This window comes from Scyliorhinus torazame, chromosome 22, assembly GCF_047496885.1.
Source record: "Scyliorhinus torazame isolate Kashiwa2021f chromosome 22, sScyTor2.1, whole genome shotgun sequence".
Classification (NCBI taxonomy): domain Eukaryota; kingdom Metazoa; phylum Chordata; class Chondrichthyes; order Carcharhiniformes; family Scyliorhinidae; genus Scyliorhinus; species Scyliorhinus torazame.
In genome coordinates, this window is record NC_092728.1 from 1,431,228 (window position 1) to 1,452,043 (window position 20,816).

General features: G+C 57.6%; 1 protein-coding gene across 1 annotated transcript in view; it reads right to left on the minus strand.

Moving 5' to 3' along the window:
- The window catches only part of LOC140398878 (neural cell adhesion molecule L1-like), a 199,023-nt gene extending 179,367 nt beyond the window's left edge, over nt 1-19,656 (minus strand). The window contains exons 1-3 of the mRNA XM_072487822.1: nt 19,540-19,656; nt 18,383-18,580; nt 16,389-16,459 (exon numbers count right to left, since the gene is read on the minus strand). Coding sequence (XP_072343923.1) covers nt 16,389-16,459; nt 18,383-18,580; nt 19,540-19,594 — 324 coding nt within the window. The 5' untranslated portion in view covers nt 19,595-19,656. The remainder of the gene's footprint in view (nt 1-16,388; nt 16,460-18,382; nt 18,581-19,539) is intronic.
- Between the last annotated feature and the right edge of the window lie 1,160 nt (nt 19,657-20,816).

The window sequence follows — 20,816 nt, forward strand, 5'->3', positions numbered from 1 at the left end:
TCATCTTCACATAGGCCTCCTTCTTCCTCTTAACAAGAGATTCCACTTCCTTGGTAAACCACGGTTCCCTCGCTCGACGCCTTCCTCCCTGTCTGACCGGTACGTACTTATCAAGAACACGCAGTAGCTGATCCTTGAAAAAGCCCCACTTATCCAGTGTGCCCAACACTTGCAGCCTACTTCTCCACCTTATCCCCCTCAAGTCACGTCTAATGGCATCATAATTGCCCTTCCCCCAGCTATAACTCTTGCCCTGCGGTGTATACTTATCCCTTTCCATCATTAACGTAAACGTCACCGAATTGTGGTCACTGTCCCCAAAGTGCTCTCCTACCTCCAAATCCAACACCTGGCCTGGTTCATTACCCAAAACCAAATCCAACGTGGCCTCGCCTCTTGTTGGCCTGTCAACATATTGTTTCAGGAAACCCTCCTGCACACACTGTACAAAAAACGACCCATCTATTGTACTCGAATTATATCTTTTCCAGTCAATATTTGGAAAGTTAAAGTCTCCCATAATAACTACCCTGTTACTTTCGCACATATCCAGAATCATCTTCGCCATCCTTTCCTCTACAGGGTCAGTACTGAGGGAGTGCAGCACTGTCAGAGGGTCAGTACTGAGGGAGTGCTGCACTGTCAGAGGGTCAGTACTGAGGGAGTGCTGCACTGTCAGAGGGTCAGTACTGAGGGAGTGCTGCACTGTCAGAGGTTCAGTACTGAGGGAGTGCCGCACTGTCAGAGGGTCAGTACTGAGGGAGTGCCGCACTGTCAGAGGGTCAGTACTGAGGGAGTGCCGCACTGTCAGAGGGTCAGTACTGAGGGAGCGCCGCACTGTCAGAGCGTCAGTACTGAGGGAGTGCCGCACTGTCAGAGGCTCAGTACTGAGGGAGTGCCGCACTGTCAGAGGGTCAGTACTGAGGGAACAATAAACCAGCAATAATTACTGGATCGCAGTATTAATCACGCAGTTGGATAGATGATGAGAGTGATTGATTTAGCTTTTAAATCCCATCACTGCGCAAAGCAGCTCCTCCACATCCAGCTCAGATCAGACACCGACCCAGCCCACCAGCCCACACCCCCACCAGCCCCCTCCCCCAGCCCGACCCCCCCAGCCCAAAACTCCCCCAGCCCGAAATCCCCCAACCCGAAACCCTCCCCAGCCCAAACCCCCCCATCCCGAAACCCCCACTGCCCAAACCCCCCAGCCCGAACCCCCCATCCCCCCCAGCCCGACCCCCCCAGCCCGAAACCCACCCAGCCCAAAATCCCCCAACACGAAACCCTCCCCAGCCCGAACCCCCCCATCCCGAAACCCCCACTGCCCAAACCCCCCATCCCGAAACCCCCAGCCCGAACCCCCCATCCCCCCAGCCCGACCCCCCCAGCCCGAAACCCACCCAGCCAGAAATCCCCCAACACGAAACCCTCCCCAGCCCAAAGTCCCCCAACCCAAAACCCTCCCCAGCCCGAACCCCCCCAGCCCGGAACCCCCCCAGCCCAAACCCCCCCATCCCGAAACCCCCACTGCCCAAACCCCCCAGCCCGAACCCCCCATCCCCCCAGCCCGACCACCCCAGCCCGAAACCCACCCAGCCCGAAATCCCCCAACACGAAACCCTCCCCAGCCCAAAGTCCCCCAACCCAAAACCCTCCCCAGCCCGAACCCCCCAGCCCGAACCCCCCATCCCCCTCCCCCAGCCCGCCCCCCCAGCCCGAAACCCCCCCAGCCCCAAACCCCCCAACCCCCTCCCCCAGCCCACCCTCCCCCCAGCCCGCCCCCCCCAGCCGGAAACCCCCCCAGCCCGAAACCCCCTCATCCCCTCCCCCCAGCCCGCCCCCCCACCCGAAACGCCCCAGCCCGAAACGCCCCCAGCCCGACCCCCCAGCCCCCTCCCCCAGCCCGACCCCCCCAGCCCGAAACCCCCCCAGCCCGAAATCCCCCAACCCGAACCCTCCCCAGCCCGAAATCCCCCAACCCGAACCCTCCCCAGCCCGAACCCCCCCATCCCGAAACCCCCACTTCCCAAACCCCCCCTGCCCGAAATCCCCCAACCCGAACCCCCCATCCCGAAACCCCCACAGCCCGAACCCCCCATCCCCCCAGCCCCCTCCCCCAGCCCGACCCCCCCAGCCCAAAACCCCCCCAGCCCGAACCCCCCATCCCCTCAGCCCCCTCCCCCAGCCCGACCCCCCCCAGCCCAAAACCCCCCCAGCCCGAACCCCCCAGCCCCCTCCCCCAGCCCGACCCCCCCAGCCCAAAACCCCCCCAGCCCGAAATCTCCCAACCCGAACCCTCCCCAGCCCGAACCCCCCCAGCCCAAACCCCCCATCCCCCCAGCCCCCTCCCCGCCCCCCCAGCCCGAAACCCCCCCAGCCCGAACACCCCCCCTGGCCGAACCCCCCCAGCCCGAACCCTCCCATCCCGAAACCCCCACTGCCCGAAACCCCCCAGCCCGAAGCCCCCCAGCCTGAACCCCCCCCCCCCGAACCTAACCCCCCAGTCCGCCCCCCAGCCCAAAACCCCCCCCAGCTCGAACCACCCCCCGGCCCGAACCCCCCCAGCCCGAAATCCCCCAACCCCCAGCCCTTCCCCCAGCCCGCCCCCCCCCAGCCCGAACCACCCCCAGCCCTTCCCCCAGCCCGCCCCCCCCAGCCCGAACCACCCCCAGCCCTAAACCCCCAACTCGAACACCCCCATCCCCCCAGCCCGAAACCCCCCCAGCCCGAACCCCCCCAGCTCGCGCCCCCAGCCCCCTCCTGTAGCCATGTAAAATGGCTGCGTTCCGATTAATCTGGCCAAAACCCAGTTTGAAATGGCTAACCCGAAAGACTGCTGGGAAAAGCAGCCAAGAAGACACAAGCAGGCAGCTGCAGACAGGTTTGCAGCTTCAGCTCGGGGAACGTAGCCCAGATCGATACTCAGGGCTATCAACAGTCCTTCAACCCAGGTATCCGCAGTTGCATTCAGGACTGTTTACACCTAATCTACTCAGACATCCAGTTAAATCGGCTATCCCCGGGAACAATTGCAACATATTAGCAATTGAACACCGGGCCAGACCTGTCGGCGCCTGCAGTGGCCGAAACAAAGACAGGTGAGCGACCACCCCCCGATCGAGGAATCGCCTCACCATTGGACACATCGACCCCAGAGACTGGGGACAGAATCCAATCACTTGGGACTCAGGGTCAAGGGCCGCCCCGGGAGGCGAGAAGCCCCTGGGCCCTATAAAAGTGAGGGGCCAAGTTCAGATCTCTCTCTCTCTCTCCTCTTCGCCTGCTCGAGACCTTCGCAAGACCAGCCACCGGCAGCAGTAAGTTTGAATCCAACGATCGCTATCCGGTAGAGACACCTAGCCACCGACCTGTAGCAGCCTTTTGAATCCCGCGGGCCAGATCTGATTGGACAAGCCATTCATTTCCAGGACCTGGTGGGCTCTTCCTAAGTTAAGTATTGGCCAGTAGTGATAGGTTTATTATATAAATAGTAATATTAGGGTATTAATATTGCTTGTTGTATATAATAAATAATCGTTGTTTTAATCCTTACTAAGCGGTGTGCTGTGTTATGAATCATAACCTGAACTTGAACCACGTGGTGGTATCATAAAGATACCTGGCGACTCATGAGCAAAGGTGACCTAAACAGAGCAAAAAGACTAAAGCTAGAAAGAGCAACATAATTGGCGACTCTGCCGGGACCCGACATAGAAGTGGAAAACCACTCCGGGAGAACCCCAACATTTTGAATTAGAATCCAATCGGAAACAACAACAAAAAAAACCACAAGTGTTCAAGCGGTTCTGGTTAATAATTCACAATTCGGAAGTGTGTGTATGCATGCGTAACTAACAGGGTTATAAGGCAAAACCGATAGATTTTTTGTTGCGTCAAAACTATCGGCCGTTGGTATTTTGGAAATTAGCGCAAGCCGTACCCGCATCTACCACACCACCTTAGCCCCCTGTTCCAAATTCGAACGTAACGAGCAGATAAGAGAGAGCCATGCAGGCAATGCAAGCGATGCAGCACCTCATGAACCCGGAAGATTTTGCTGTCGCACCAGTCAGCAGCGTAGGAGCGGGCCAGTGTCCCGTTTGGGAAGTGGAAATCCACAAAATTCTGCAGGGCAAAGGATGGCCCGTGTGGAAGGATTTCTGCAATAACGACGACTCAGGTCCCGGAAGTATAGGGCATACTTGGTGGGAGAACCTGAGTGAGATTCACAGAAAGAGTTTAGCAAAAGCGCGCAAGCCGATGGCAATTGTGTCCTGTCTGGCACAATTGCGAGGCACAGAGGAGGTCGTCAGGACGCTCCGCAAGGAAATAGAAGGCATACATCGGATAAGTAAAACCGATATATGTGAAATTGAGAAAGAGAACCAGGAATTGAAAGGAAAATTAGCAGCAAAGGACGAAGAGGTGGCTGACGCCAAACGGGGTCACCAATCTTGTCTGGCGCACTTGAGTAGTTTCCAGTCCCAGTATGAAAAGGCTTATCAGGACCTGCAGCGTGCAGTCCTGGTAAAGAAAGAAACAGAAAACCAGTTAGAGACGCTCCAGAAACAATGCAGTGATCTCAAGGCAGCCTTGAGAGCGCGCCACGCCACAACCACGGAACAAAGGCAGAGTACTTTGGACCATGCAAAGTGCCGAAAGCAGGTTGCAGACTTGAAAGCACTGCTTTCTGTCCAAAAGGGATTTCAAGAAACCTTTGGGGAAAGTCTAGACCAGGAAGACGGCCCTGATTGGGAAGAATTGCAAGAGACAGCGCAGAGATATGTTCAGGGAGCATGTGCGCAGGGAAAACCCCAAAGGAGGAGAGCACCCCCACCCCCCACACAGCAGATAATACAGGCTCCCATGAACCCTGTAACAACCCACCGCACCGCCACAGCAGACGAGGCGGAAGTCTTATATTCCACCCCCCTCACAGTGACCCAATTACGGGACGCGTGTGCCAAAATCACACCGTTCCTCCCCGCTTCAGACCCACACCATTTCTTTGCCACCGTCAAACACCAGGCGACCTTGTACGGCCTGGATGAGAAAGAGCAGGTAAAGCTCACGGTCCTCAGCTTAGACCCATCGGTCGCAGCAGCCCTTCCCGACCCACAGAATGTAGGGGGAGGCACCCTTGCAGAAATGCAGGCCGCCATCCTGGATGCGATCGGGTACAACCGGGGCGACCCCGTAGACGGTCTGAATAAATGCAGACAGAAAAGGTCTGAACACCCCATAGCGTTCGCAGGACGCTTGTGGATTCACTTTGAAGCCGTTTTCGTGCCCATTTGTCCCCAGACAATATGGCCAAGTGGACCCGCACCCTTATCTCCCATGCCACAGAAGCAGGACAGAAAGCCTGTAGCAATTATGACCCCTCGGAGGAGGCTCATAATGAGAAGTGGGTGGTCAAGAGATTGTCCCGCGTTTGGGAACAAGCGGCTCACGGTAAACCCGCAGCTAGAACCCCTGAGGAAAACCAAGCCGCCGCAGACGTGCAGGCAGTAAGAACCACTCTCCACAACCCCGCCTGGGTAAACGAAGGAAAGAACAGCCCCCCAGCCAAACCGCAAGAGTGCTACAATTGCGGCCAATTGGGACATTTTGCCCAAGAATGCAAAGGCCCTAAGAAACCACAGAGTGCCCAACCGACAGGCACTCTCGATAAGAAAAAGGCAGAGCCCGTAGCGGCCGAGAACTGAGGTGTCCACATGATGATATAAAGGAGACACTTGGTGAAAAGTGTTGTCCTTTCTGATGGAACCTGCAGAATGTTTATGTTGTCTGTCCGTTTGTTAAATGTTGTTCGTCCTACAGGAGAATTTTCTCACTGCCCCACACCCATTCATCTGAACTTTTTAACTTTTCCCACTGACACCCACCACCGCCACACGCCCATTCTGCCAATACCTCTGAGGACTTGCCTCAGAGGCCCACCGAGACCAGACGCCCGATCGTAGCTACTCTTCTGATTGGATGGTAGAATCAGAACAGTAACCCCACCATGGTGACTACATTTTTGTCCGTTCTTTGGTCGCTCAGGCAGTGGAGAAACGGCGTGAGACCCGCCCTGCCTGGGGACCCCCCCATTGGTCAAAAACGCTCGGGTAGGGAAGATACGGTATTGGTCGCCATCCTACCCGGGGACTCCACCCAAATCGTACCCGTCGCGGCCCACACGCACCCCATTCGAACTTTTCTTTCAAAAACAGTTTTATTTATTTCGGCAACGTTTGGGTTGCTGCCAAATGCTATTTACATCCTAGAACATTTGGATGATAAACCTAGCACTGGTCCACCATTGGGAAGTGTGCCGTGTCCAAACATTTGTTTTGAAAAAAAAAATGGGGGGAGAGTCACAGACTGTGACCAATTATAAGGGTTTAATTGGCCCCAAGAAGGACAGACACACTAACACACCAGGTATTAAACCGAAGTATTTACGCACACTACGCTTGTCTTACAGAACTCCAGGAGCTGCAAGTCCGGAGAAAACCAGCAAACACAGGAAGAGGAAAGAAAGAAGACAGCCATGAGGACTCCCTTCTTCGTGCTCAACATAATTATTCTGGACTTTTGGTTGCGCGGGAAAGCGGACCCCATTACTCCAAACCTCCCTGCCGTTAACGCTTCACTGCCCCATAGTACCGAGAGCCCAATCACCAACCACGCTGCATTATCCTGGCGTGCCAAGTTCATAACGTGGTACTCCCTATCGTACATCATTGAGGCGCTGTTAGCATTGGCCATACTCTGCTGTCCAGTACAGACCATGTGCCTCCGCAAGTGGAAAAGGAGAGCGTACCGCGCTCGAACCCCGGTCTATCGGATCCGATCCCCGATATTCAGCTATGACCAGACCCCAGACCCCCGCGACATATGAATAATAAAACATGCACTGGCGGTTTGTTTGTTTTTCCTGTAAATAAGAAGAGAATGTGTGGAAATGTATAATCCTGAGCTTGACTGCCAAGCCAGGGAAGAATATATTGAATGTTGTAATTGTTATTGTTTAGACAGATAAGATTGTATAATACTTGAAGAATTGTTAAGGTAAAATTAGAGGTTCCCAGTTTATTCTTTTCCAGACACATGCCCCTGCCTGACATAGCGCCCTCAAGAATTGTTTAGGTAAATTTTTGTGCATAGCTAGGGTCAGAGTAGTGGCCATGTGGGAGGTGCCCCCCCCAGTCGGGAAACAAAGAGGACAAAATTTATGTGATCCTTCACGCTTCGCGTTAGGATCACAAGGCGGGTATGTAGCCATGTAAAATGGCTGCGTTCCGATTAATCTGGCCAAAACCCAGTTTAAAACGGCTAACCCGAAAGACTGCTGGGAAAAGCAGCCAAGAAGACACAAGCAGGCAGCTGCAGACAGGTTTGCAGCTTCAGCTCGGGGAACGTAGACCAGATCGATACTCAGGGCTATCAACAGCCCATCAACCCAGGTATCCGCAGTTTCATTCAGGACTGTTTACACCTAATCATCTCAGACATCCACAGTTAAATTGGCTATCCCCGGGAATAATTGCAGCATATTAGCAATTGAACACCGGGCCAGACCTGTCGGCGCCTGCAGTGGCCGAAACAAAGACAGGTGAGCGACCACCCCCCAATCGAGGAATCGCCTCACCATTGGACACATCGACCCCAGAGATTGGGGACAGAATCCAATCACTTGGGACTCAGGGTCAAGGGCCGCCCCGGGAGGCGAGAAGCCCCTGGGCCCTATAAAAGTGAAGGTCCAAGTTCAGATCTCTCTCTCTCTCATCTTCGTCTGCTCGAGACTTTCGCAAGACCAGCCACCGTGTATCGTAAGTTTGAGTGCAGCGATCGCTATCCGGTAGAGACACCGAGCCATCGACCTGTAGCAGCCTTTTGAATCCCGCGGGCCAGATTTGATTGGATAAGCCATTCGTTTCCCTGACCTGGTGGGCTCTTCCTAAGTTAAGTATTGGCCAGTAGTGATAGGTTTGTTATATAGAAAGTAGTATTAGGGTATTAATATTGCTTGTTGTATATAATAAATGACCGTTGTTTTAATCCTTACTAAGCGGTGTGCTGTGTTATTAATCATAACCTGAACTTGAACCACGTGGTGGTATCATAAAGATACCTGGCGACTCAGGAGCAAAGGTGACCTAAACAGAGCAAATAGACTAAAGCTAGAAACAGCAACACTCCCCCCAGCCCGTACCCCCCCAGCCCCCTCCCCCCAGCCCGAAACCCCCCAGCCCGAACCCCCAACCCCCTCCCCCCAGCCCGAACCCCCCCATCCACCCAGCCCCCTCCCCCCAGCCCGTACCCCCCCAGCCCCCACCCCCCAGCCCGAAACCCCCCAGCCCGAACCCCCAACCCCCTCCCCCCAGCCCGAACCCCCCCATCCACCCAGCCCCCTCCCCCCAGCCCGAACCCCCCAGCCCGAACACCCCCAGCCCGAACCCCCATTCCCCTCCCCCAGCCCGAACCCCCCCCGCCTGAACCACCCCAGCCCAAACTCCCCCATCCCCCCAGCCCAAAACCCCCCACCCCGAACCCCCCAGCCCGAACCCCCCCCACCTGAACCACCCCAGCCCAAACTCCCCCCAGCCCAAAACCCCTCACCCCGAAACCCCCAGCCCGAACCCCCCCATCCCCCCAGCCCGAACCCCCCATTCCCCTAGCCCCCTCCCCAACTCGAAACCCCCCAGCCCGAACACCCCAGCCCGAACCCCCCCATCCCCCAGCCCGAACCCCACCAGCCCAAACCCTCCAGCCCGAACCCCCCATTCCCCCTACCCCCCTCCCCAGCTCGAACCCCCCAGCCCGAACCCCCCATTTCCCCAGCCCCCTCACCAGCTCGAACCCCCCCAGCCCGAACCCCCCCCCAGCCTGAACCCCCCATTACCCCAGCCCCCTCCCCCCAGCCCGAACATCCCCCAGCCCAAACCCCCCCAGCCAGAAACCCTCACCCCTCCCATCCCCTCAGCCCACCTCCCCAACCCGAACCCCCCCCAGCCCAGCCACCCTACCCCCCCCCAGCACACCAGCCCGCCCCCTCCAGCCCCACATTCTCCCCTCCCTCCCACCCCACCCCCAATCCCCCCCGTCTCAACCCCCACACACACACCGTCACAAACGTGTAGGGACTGGAGGAGATACAGAGATAGGGAGGGGTGTAGGGGCTGGAGGAGGTTACAGAGAAAGGGAGGGGTGTAGGGGCCGGAGGAGGTTACAGAGATAGGGAGGGGTGTAGGGGCCGGAGGAGGTTACAGAGATAGGGAGGGGTGTAGGGGCTGGAGGAGGTTACAGAGATAGGGAGGGGTGTAGGGGCTGGAGGAAGTTAGAGATAGGGAGGGGTGTAGGGGCTGGAGAAGGTTACAGAGATAGGGAGGGGTGTAGGGGCTGGAGGAGGTTACAGAGATAGGGAGGGGTGTAGGGGCTGGAGTAGGTTACACAGATAGGGAGGGTGTAGGGGCTGGAGGAGGTTAGAGATAGGGAGGGTATAGGGGCTGGAGGAGTTTACAGAGATAGGGAGGGGTGTAGGGGCTGGAGGAGGTTACAGAGATAGGGAGGGGTGTAGGGACTGGAGGAGGTTACAGAGATAGGGAGGGGTGTAGGGGCTGGAGGAGGTTACAGAGATAGGGAGGGGTGTAGGGGCTGGAGGAGGTTACAGAGATAGGGAGGGGTGTAGGGGCTGGAGGAGGTTACAGAGATAGGGAGGGTGTCGGGGCTGGAGGTGGTTACAGAGATAGGGAGGGATGTAGGGGCTGGAGGAGGTTACAGAGATAGGGAGGGTGTAGGGACTGGAGGAGGTTACAGAGATAGGGAGGGGTGTAGGGGCTGGAGGAGGTTACAGAGATAGTGAGGGGTGTAGGGGCTACAGGAGGTTACAGAGATAGGGAGGGGTGTAGGGGCTACAGGAGGTTACAGAGATAGGGAGGGTTGTAGGGGCTGGAGGAGGTTACAGAGATAGGGAGGGTGTAGGGGCTGGAGGAGGTTACAGAGATAGGGAGGGTGTAGGGGCTACAGGAGGTTACAGAGATAGGGAGGGGTGTAGGGGCTGGAGGAGGTTACAGAGATAGGGAGGGGTGTAGGGGCTGGAGGAGGTTACAGAGATAGGGAGGGGGTGTAGGGGCTGGAGGAGGTTACAGAGATAGGGAGGGGTGTAGGGGCTGGAGGAGGTTACAGAGATAGGGAGGGGTGTAGGGATTGGAGGAGGTTACAGAGATAGGGAGCGGTGTAGAGGCTACAGGAGGTTACAGAGATAGGGAGGGGTGTAGGGGCTGGAGGAGGTTACAGAGATAGGGAGGGGTGTAGGGGCTGGAGGAGGTTACAGAGATAGGGAGGGGTGTAGGGATTGGAGGAGGTTACAGAGATAGGGAGCAGTGTAGGGGCTACAGGAGGTTACAGAGATAGGGAGGGTTGTAGGGGCTAGAGGAGGTTACAGAGATAGGGAGGGGTGTAGGGGCTACAGGAGGTTACAGAGATAGGGAGGGGTGTAGGGATTGGAGGAGGTTACAGAGATAGGGAGCAGTGTAGGGGCTACAGGAGGTTACAGAGATAGGGAGGGTTGTAGGGGCTGGAGGAGGTTACAGAGATAGGGAGGGGTGTAGGGGCTGCAGGAGGTTACAGAGATAGGGAGCGGTGCAGAGGCTGGAGGAGGTTACAGAGATAGGGAGGGGGTGTAGGGGCTGGAGGAGATACAGAGATAGGGAGGGTGTAGGGGCTACAGGAGGTTACAGAGATAGGGAGGGTTGTAGGGGCTGGAGGAGGTTACAGATATAGGGAGGGGTCTAGGGGCTACAGGAGGTTACAGAGATAGGGAGGGTTGTAGGGGCTGGAGGAGGTTACAGAGATAGGGAGGGGTGTAGGGGCTGGAGGAGGTTACCGAGATAGGGAGGGTGTAGGGGCTACAGGAGGTTACAGAGATAGGGAGGGGTGTAGGGGCTGGAGGAGGTTACAGAGATAGGGAGGGGTGTAGGGGCTGGAGGAGGTTACAGAGATAGGGAGGGGTTGTAGGGGCTGGAGGAGGTTACAGAGATAGGGAGGGGTGTAGGGGCTGGAGGAGGTTACAGAGATAGGGAGGGGTGTAGGGTTTGGAGGAGGTTACAGAGATAGGGAGCTGTGTAGGGGCTACAGGAGGTTACAGAGATAGGGAGGGTTGTAGGGGCTGGAGGAGGTTACAGAGATAGGGAGGGGTGTAGGGGCTGGAGGAGGTTACAGAGATAGTGAGGGGTGTAGGGATTGGAGGAGGTGACAGAGATAGGGAGCGGTGTAGGGGCTGGAGGAGGTTACAGAGATAGGGAGGGGTGTAGGGGCTGGAGGAGGTTACAGAGATAGGGAGGGGTGTAGGGATTGGAGGAGGTTACAGAGATAGGGAGCGGTGTAGGGGCTACAGGAGGTTACAGAGATAGGGAGGGTTGTAGGGGCTGGAGGAGGTTACAGAGATAGGGAGGGGTGTAGGGGCTACAGGAGGTTACAGAGATAGGGAGGGGTGTAGGGGCTGGAGGAGGTTACAGAGATAGGGAGGGGTGCAGGGACTGGAGGAGGTTACAGAGATAGGGAGGGTGTAGGGGCTGGAGGATGGTTACAGAGATAGGGAGGGTGTAGGGGCTGGAGAAGGTTACAGAGATAGGGAGGGGTGTCGGGACTGGAGGAGGTTGCAGAGATAGGGAGGGTGTAGGGGCTGGAGGATGGTTACAGAGATAGGGAGGGGTGTAGGGACTGGAGGAGGTTACAGAGATAAGGAGGGTTGTAGTGGCTGGAGGAGGTTACAGAGATAGGGTGGGTGTAGGGGCTGGAGGATGGTTACAGAGATAGGGAGGGTTGTAGGGGCTGGAGGAGGTTACAGAGACAGGGAGGGTTGTAGGGACTGGAGGAGGTTACAGAGATAGGGAGGATGTAGGGGCTGGAGGAGGTTACAGAGATAGGGAGGGTTTCGGGGCTGGAGGAGGTTACAGAGATAGGGAGGGTTTCGGGGCTGGAGGAGGTTACAGAGATAGGGAGGGTTGTAGGGACTGGAGAAGGTTACAGAGATAGGGAGGGGTGTAGGGGCTGGAGGAGGTTACAGAGATAGGGATGGGTGTAGGGGCTGGAGGAGGTTACAGAGATAGGGAGGGGTGTAGTGGCTGGAGGAGGTTACAGAGATAGGGAGGGGTGTAGGGGCTGGAGGAGGTTACAGAGATAGGGAGGGGTGTAGGGGCTGGAGGAGGTTACAGAGACAGGGAGGGGTGTAGGGGCTGGAGGAGGTTACAGAGATAGGGAGGGTGTAGGGGCTGGAGGAGGTTACAGAGATAGGGAGTGGGTGTAGGGGCTGGAGGAGGTTACAGAGATAGGGAGGGTGTAGGGGCTGGAGGAGGTTACAGAGATAGGGAGGGGGTGTAGGGGCTGGAGGAGGTTACAGAGATAGTGAGGGGTGTAGGGGCTGGAGGAGGTTGCAGAGATAGGGAGGGGTGTAGGGGCTGGAGGAGGTTACAGAGATAGGGAGGGGTGTAGGGGCTGGAGGAGGTTACAGAGATAGGGAGGGGTGTAGGGGCTGGAGGAGGTTACAGAGATAGGGATGGGTGTAGGGGCTACAGGAGGTTACAGAGATAGGGAGGGTTGTAGGGGCTGGAGGAGGTTACAGAGATAGGGAGGGGTGTAGGGGCTGGAGGAGGTGACAGAGATAGGGAGGGGTGTAGGGGCTGGAGGAGGTTACATAGATAGGGAGGGTGTGTAGGGCTGGAGGAGGTTACAGAGATAGGGAGGGGTGTAGGGGCTACAGGAGGTTACAGAGATAGGGAGGGTTGTAGGGGCTGGAGGAGGTTACAGAGATAGGGAGGGGTGTAAGGGCTGGAGGAGGTTACAGAGATAGGGATGGGTGTAGGGGCTGGAGGAGGTTACAGAGATGGGGAGGGGTGTAGGGACTGTAGGAGGTTACAGAGATAGGGAGGGGTGCAGGGACTGGAGGAGGTTACAGAGATAGGGAGGGTGTAAGGGCTGGAGGAGGTTACAGAGATAGGGAGGGTGTAGGGGCTGGAGGATGGTTACAGAGATAGGGAGTGGTGTAGGGACTGGAGGATGGTTGCAGAGATAGGGAGGGGTGTAGGGACTGGAGGAGGTTACAGAGATAAGGAGGGTTGTAGGGGCTGGAGGAGGTTACAGAGATAGGGAGGGTGTAGGGGCTGGAGGATGGTTACAGAGATGGGGAGGGTTGTAGGGGCTGGAGGAGGTTACAGAGATAGGGAGGGTTGTAGGGGCTGGAGGAGGTTACAGAGACAGGGAGGGTTGTAGGGACTGGAGGAGGTTACAGAGATAGGGAGGGTGTAGGGGCTGGAGGCGGTTACAGAGATAGGGAGGGTTGTAGGGACTGGAGGAGGTTACAGAGAAAGGGAGGGTGTAGAGGTTGGAGGAGGTTACAGAGATCGGGATGGGTGTCGGGGCTGGAGGAGGTTACAGAGATAGGGAGGGGTGTAGGGGCTGGAGGAGGTTACAGAGATAGGGAGGGTTGTAGGGGCTGGAGGAGGTTACAGAGATAGGGAGGGTTGTAGGGGCTGGAGTAGGTTACAGAGATAGGGAGGGTTGTAGGGGCTGGAGGAGGTTACAGAGATAGGGAGGGGTGTAGGGGCTGGAGGAGGTTACAGAGATAGGGAGGGTTGTAGGGGCAGGAGGAGGTTACAGAGATAGGGAGGGGTGTCGGGGCTGGAGGAGGTTACAGAGATAGGGAGGGTGTAGGGGCTGGAGGAGGTTACAGAGATAGGGAGGCGTGGAGGGGCTGGAGGAGGTTACAGAGATAGGGATGGGTGTAGGGGCTGGAGGAGGTTACAGAGATAGGGACGGGTGTAGTGGCTGGAGGAGGTTACAAAGATAGGGAGGGGTGTAGGGGCTGGAGGAGGTTACAGAGATAGGGAGGGTGTAGGGGCTGGAGGAGTTTACAGAGATACTGAGGGTTGTAGGGGCTGGAGGAGGTTACAGAGATAGGGAGGGGTGTCGGGCTGGAGGAGGTTACAGAGATAGGGAGGGGGTGTAGGGGCTGGAGGAGGTTACAGAGATAGGGATGGGTGTAGGGGCTGCAGGAGGTTACAGAGATAGGGAGGGGTGTCAGGCTGGAGGAGGTTACAGAGATAGGGAGGGGTATCGGGGCTGGAGGAGGTTACAGAGATAGGGAGGGGTGTCGGGGCTGGAGGAGGTTACAGAGATAGGGAGGGGGTGTAGGGGCTGGAGGAGGTTACAGAGATAGGGATGGGTGTTCGGGCTGGAGGAGGTTTTCGGGATAGGGAGGGGTGTAGGGGCTGGAGGAGGTTACAGAGATAGGAGGGTGTAGGGGCTGGAGGAGCTTACAGAGATAGGGAGGGGGTGTACGGACTGGAGGAGGTTACAGAGATAGGGAGGGTTGTAGGGGCTGGAGGAGGTTACAGAGATAGGGAGGGTTGTAGGGGCTGGAGGAGGTTACAGAGATAGGGAGGGGTGTCGGGGGCTGGAGGAGGTTTACAGAGATAGGGAGGGGTGTAGGGGCTGGAGGAGGTTACAGAGATAGGGAGGGGGTGTAGGGGCTGGAGGAGGATACAGAAATAGGGCGGGGTGTAGGGGCTGGAGGAGGTTACAGAGATAGGGAGCGGTGTAGGGGCTGGAGGAGGTTACAGAGATAGGGAGGGTTGTAGGGGCTGGAGGAGGTTACAGAGATGTGGGAGGGGTGTAGGGGCTGGAGGAGGTTACAGAGATAGGGAGGGTTGTAGGGGCTGGAGGAGGTTACAGAGATGTGGAGGGGGTGTAGGGGCTGGAGGAGTTTACAGAGATAGGGAGGGGTGTAGGGGCTGGAGGAGGTTACAGAGATAGGGAGGGTGTCGGGGCTGGAGGACGTTACAGGGATAGGGAGGGGTGTAGGGGCTGGAGGAGGTTACAGAGATAGGGAGGGTTGTAGGGGCTGGAGGAGGTTACAGAGATAGGGAGGGGTGTAGGGGCTGGAGGAGGTTACAGAGATAGGGAGGGTTGTAGGGGCTGGAGGAGGTTACAGAGATAGGGGTGTCAGGCTGGAGGAGGTTACAGAGATAGGGAGGGGGTGTTCGGGCTGGAGGAGGTTTTCGGGATAGGGAGGGGTGTAGGGGCTGGAGGAGGTTACAGAGATAGGGAGGGTTGTAGGGGCTGGAGGAGGTTACAGAGATAGGGAGGGGTGGAGGGGCTGGAGGAGGTGACAGAGATAGGGAGGGGTGTAGGGACTGGAGGAGGTTACAGAGATAGGGAGGGGTGTAGGGGCTGGAGGAGGTTACAGAGATAGGGAGGGGTGTAGGGGCTGGAGGAGGTTACAGAGATAGGGAGGGGTGTAGGGACTGGAGGAGGTTACAGAGATAGGGAGGGGTGTCGGGGCTGGAGGGAGGGTGTCGGGGCTGGAGGGAGGGTGTCGGGGCTGGAGGGAGGGTGTAGCGGCTGGAGGAGGTTACAGAGATAGGGAGGGGTGGAGGGGCTGGAGGAGGTGACAGAGATAGGGAGGGGTGTAGGGACTGGAGGAGGTTACAGAGATAGGGAGGGGTGTAGGGGCTGGAGGAGGTTACAGAGATAGGGAGGGGTGTAGGGGCTGGAGGAGGTTACAGAGATAGGGAGGGGTGTAGGGACTGTTACAGAGATAGGGAGGGTGTAGGGACTGGAGGAGGTTACAGAGATAGGGAGGGGTGTAGGGCTGGAGGAGGTTACAGAGATAGGGAGGGGTGTAGGGGCTGGAGGAGGTTACAGAGATAGGGAGGGGTGTAGGGGCTGGAGGAGGTTACAGAGATAGGGAGGGTGTAGGGGCTGGAGGAGGTTACAGAGATAGGGAGGGTGTAGGGGCTGGAGGAGGTTACAGAGATAGGGAGGGGTGTAGGGGCTGGAGGAGGTTACAGAGATAGGGAGGGGTGTAGGGGCTGGAGGATGTTACAGAGATAGGGAGGGTGTAGGGACTGGAGGAGGTTACAGAGATAGGGAGGGGTGTAGGGCTGGAGGAGGTTACAGAGATAGGGAGGGTGTCGGGGCTGGAGGAGGTTACAGAGATAGGGAGGGGTGTAGGGACTGGAGGAGGTTACAGAGATAGGGAGGGGTGTAGGGGCTGGAGGAGGTTACAGAGATAGGGAGGGTGTACGGGCTGGAGGAGGTTACAGAGATAGGGAGGGTGTCGGGACTGGAGGAGGTTACAGAGATAGGGAGGGATGTAGGGGCTGGAGGGAGGGGTGTACGGGCTGGAGGGAGGCGGCGCCGGTTTTAAACTCTTTAAAGGCCACGCCCTGCGGTAAATCTCCCTGGAGACTGAGCGGGGGGGGGGGGGGGGGGGGGGGATATGGCGACGGGGGGGGGGGGGGGGGGGGGGGGGGATATGGCGACGGGGGGGGGGGGGGTGGGTATGGCGACGGGGGGGGGGGGGGGGGGGGGGGTATGGCGACGGGGTTTACCTGCCAGGTGATGAGCATGTTGTTGGGCTGCGACCCTTCACCCTTTACTCCTTCTGGATTCTTCTCCGGAGCTGCGTGTGGAGGGAAATGAAAGTCGGATGTCAAAGCTGCGGGAAGCAGAGGGTGACTGCCCTCTCCCCTCCGTTTACAACTCACCTTCCGCCCAGGGCACCCGGCCCCCTGATTCCCCCATCTCGCCCCTTGGGCTTCCCGCCTGGCCCTGCCCGCTGTACCCCCGGTGCCCTGCCTGGGGATGGGGGGGGGGGGGGGTCCCTCACAGCCGGCACCCCCGCCGAACTCAGAGCCACCCTCATCGTATCCTCTCCAATCCCAGAAGAGGAGATAGGAGCAGGAGGAGGCCATGAACTCCCCTCGAGCCTGCTCCCCCGTCTCTGGTTTCCCGCATGTCCCCCAGAATCCCAGAGAGAACGGAAATCCGACTGTCCCGCAGCCTGACATCTCCTCGACGATGGCCCCCGTCGAGCTGAGACATTTCTCCCTGTATAAGTCCAACAGCGAGATACCCCCCCATTCTCCCGATCCTACACCCAGATACCTCCCCACCTCCCCATTCTCCCGATCCTATACCCAGATACCTCCCCATTCTCCCGATCCTACACCCAGATACCCCCCCATTCTCCCGATCCCACACCCAGATACCTCCCCATTCTCCCGATCCTACACCCAGATACCTCCCCATTCTCCCGATCCTACATCCAGATATCTCCCCATTCTCCCGAGCCTACACCCAGATATCTCCCCATTCTCCCGATCCTACACCCAGATACCTCCCCATTCTCCCGAGCCTACACCCAGATACCTCCCCACTCTCCCGATCCCACACCCAGATATCTCCCCATTCTCCCGAGCCTACACCCAGATATCTCCCCATTCTCCCGAGCCTACACCCAGATACCTCCCCATTCTCCCGATCCTACACCCAGATACCTCCCCATTCTCCCGAGCCTACACCCAGATATCTCCCCATTCTCCCGAGCCTACACCCAGATACCTCCCCATTCTCCTGATCCTACACCCAGATATCTCCCCATTCTCCCGATACCACACCCAGATACATCCCCATTCTCCCGAACCTACACCCAGGTACCTCCCCATGTTCCTGATCCTACACCCAGATACCTCCCCATTCTCCCGAGCCTACACCCAGATACCTCCCCATTCTCCCGAGCCTACACCCAGATACCTCCCCACTCTCCCGATCCTACACCCAGATACCTCCCCATTCTCCCGAGCCTACACCCAGATACCTCCCCATTCTCCCGAGCCTACACCCAGATACCTCCCCACTCTCCCGATCCTACACCCAGATACCTCCCCATTCTCCCGAGCCTACACCCAGATATCTCCCCATTCTCCCGAGCCTACACCCAGATACCTCCCCATTCTCCCGATCCTACACCCAGATACCTCCCCACTCTCCCGATCCTACACCCAGATACCTCCCCACTCTCCCGATCCTACACCCAGATACCTCCCCATTCTCCCGAGCCTACACCAAGATACCTCCCCATTCTCCCGATCCTACACCCAGATACCTCCCCATTCTCCCGAGCCTACACCCAGATACCTCCCCACTCTCCCGATCCTACACCCAGATACCTCCCCATTCTCCCGAGCCTACACCCAGATATCTCCCCATTCTCCCGAGCCTACACCCAGATACCTCCCCATTCTCCCGATCCTACACCCAGATACCTCCCCATTCTCCCGAGCCTACACCCAGATATCTCCCCATTCTCCCGAGCCTACACCCAGATACCTCCCCACTCTCCCGATCCTACACCCAGATACCTCCCCATTCTCCCGAGCCGACACCCAGATACCTCCCCACTCTCCCGATCCTACACCCAGATACCTCCCCATTCTCCCGATCCTACACCCAGATATCTCCCCACTCTCCCGATCCTACACCCAGATAGCTCCGCACTCTCCTGACCCAAACGCCTCTGCAGACGCTTGCCAGCAGCACATACCTGACCAGGGGGTGACGTAGCGCTCTGTGCCCTCGCTGGGGGCACTGTCCCCGAAGCGGTTGACGGCAGTGACCCGGAAACTGTAGCTGACGTAGGGCGAGAGCTCGAGCTTCACCTCCTCCTGGTCGCCATCCACCTGCTCCATTACCTGCCAGCTCCCGGGTTCAAAGATATTCTCCTCAAACTCAACGATGAAATCTAAACGCAGAGGGAAACGCAACAGGTTAAAAACAGCAACCTGAGAACCGGAGTAACCCGAGGATTACAACCGAGCACCCAGTGACCCCACCCAGTGACCCAGCCCAGTGACCCCACCCAGTGACCCAGCCCAGTGACCCCACCCAGTGACCCAGTGACCCCACCCAGTGACCCCGCCCAGTGACCCCACCCAGTGATCCTGTGACCCCGCCCAGTGACCTCACCCAGTGACCCCGCCCAGTGACCCCACCCAGTGACCCAGTGACCCCGCCCAGTGACCCCACCCAGTGACCCCGCCCAGTGACCCCACCCAGTGATCCAGTGACCCCACCCAGTGACCCAGTGACCCCGCCCAGTGACCCAGCCCAGTGACCCAGTGACACCGCCCAGTGATCCAGTGACCCCGCCCAGTGAGCCCACCCAGTGACCAGTGACCCCGCCCAGAGACACCACCCAGTTACCCTGCCCAGTGACCCCACCCAGTGACCCCGCCCAGTGACCCCACCCAGTGATCCAGTGACCCCGCCCAGTGACCCCACCCAGTGACCCCACCCAGTGACCCAGTGACCCCGCCCAGTGACCCCACCCAGTGACCCCGCACAGTGACCACATCCAGTGATCCAGTGACCCCACCCAGTGACCCCGCCCAGTGACCCCACCCAGTGATCCAGTGACCCCGCCTAGTGACCCCACACAGTTACCCTGCCCAGTGACCCCACCCAGTGACCCCACCCAGTGACCCCGCCCAGTTACCCCAACCAGTGACCCTGCCAAGTGACCCCACCCAGTGACCCCACCCAGTGACCCCACCCAGCACCGAGTGACCCCGCCCAGTGTGGATTACATGCCCCTCAGCACCCAGGGAGGTGGCAACCCGCCCAGCACCCAATGAGCATGAGACCCCACCCAGCACTCAGTGTTGGGGACATCCCACCCAATTATGATTAGGCAGTACGTACGATCGATGGGGCTGTTGTGGTCGCTTCCAGGAGTCCAGGACAGCATCACCTCCATGTCCTCAATCCGCTTGCATTGTAAATCAAAAGGGGGTTCCGGGCGATCTGCGCACAAAACAACAAAACACTGAGACATATACCCGGATATACCCCACACCCCTCACTGTAACACTGATATACCCCACACCCCTCACTGTAACACTGATATACCCCACACCCCTCACTGTAACACTCTGATATACCCACACCCCTCACTGTAACACTGATATACCCCACACCCCTCACTGTAACACTCTGATATACCCACACCCCTCACTGTAACACTGACATACCCCACACCGCTCACTGTAACACTCTGATATACCCCACACCCCTCACTGTAACACTCTGATATACCCCACACACCTCACTGTAACACTGATATACCCCACACCCCTCAGTGTCACACTCTGATATACCCCACACCCCTCACTGTAACACTCTGATATATCCCACACCCCTCACTGTAACACTGATATACCCCACACCCCTCACTGTAACACTGATATACCCCACACCCCTCACTGTAACACTGATATACCCCACATCCCTCACTGTAACACTGATATACCCCACACCCCTCACTGTAACACTGATATACCCCACACCCCTCACTGTAACACTGATATACCCCACACCCCTCAGTGTCACACTCTGATATACCCCACACCCCTCACTGTAACACTGATATACCCCACACCCCTCACTGTAACACTCTGATATACCCCACACCCCTCACTGTAACACTGATATACCCCACACCACTCACTGTAACACTGATATACCCCACACCCCTCACTGTAACACTGATATATCCCACACCCCTCACTGTAACACTGATATATCCCACACCCCTCACTGTAACACTCTGATATATCCCACACCCCTCACTGTAACACTGATATACCCCACACACCTCACTGTAACACTGATATACCCCACACCCCTCACTGTAACACTGATATACCCCACACCCCTCACTGTAACACTGATATATCCCACACCCCTCACTGTAACACTGATATACCCCACACCCCTCACTGTAACACTGATATACCCCACACCCCTCACTGTAACACTGATATACCCCACACCCCTCACTGTAACACTGATATACCCCACACCCCTCACTGTAACACTGATATACCACACACCCCTCACTGTAACACTGATATACCACACACCCCTCACTGTAACACTGATATACCCCACACCCCTCACTGTAACACTCTGATATACCC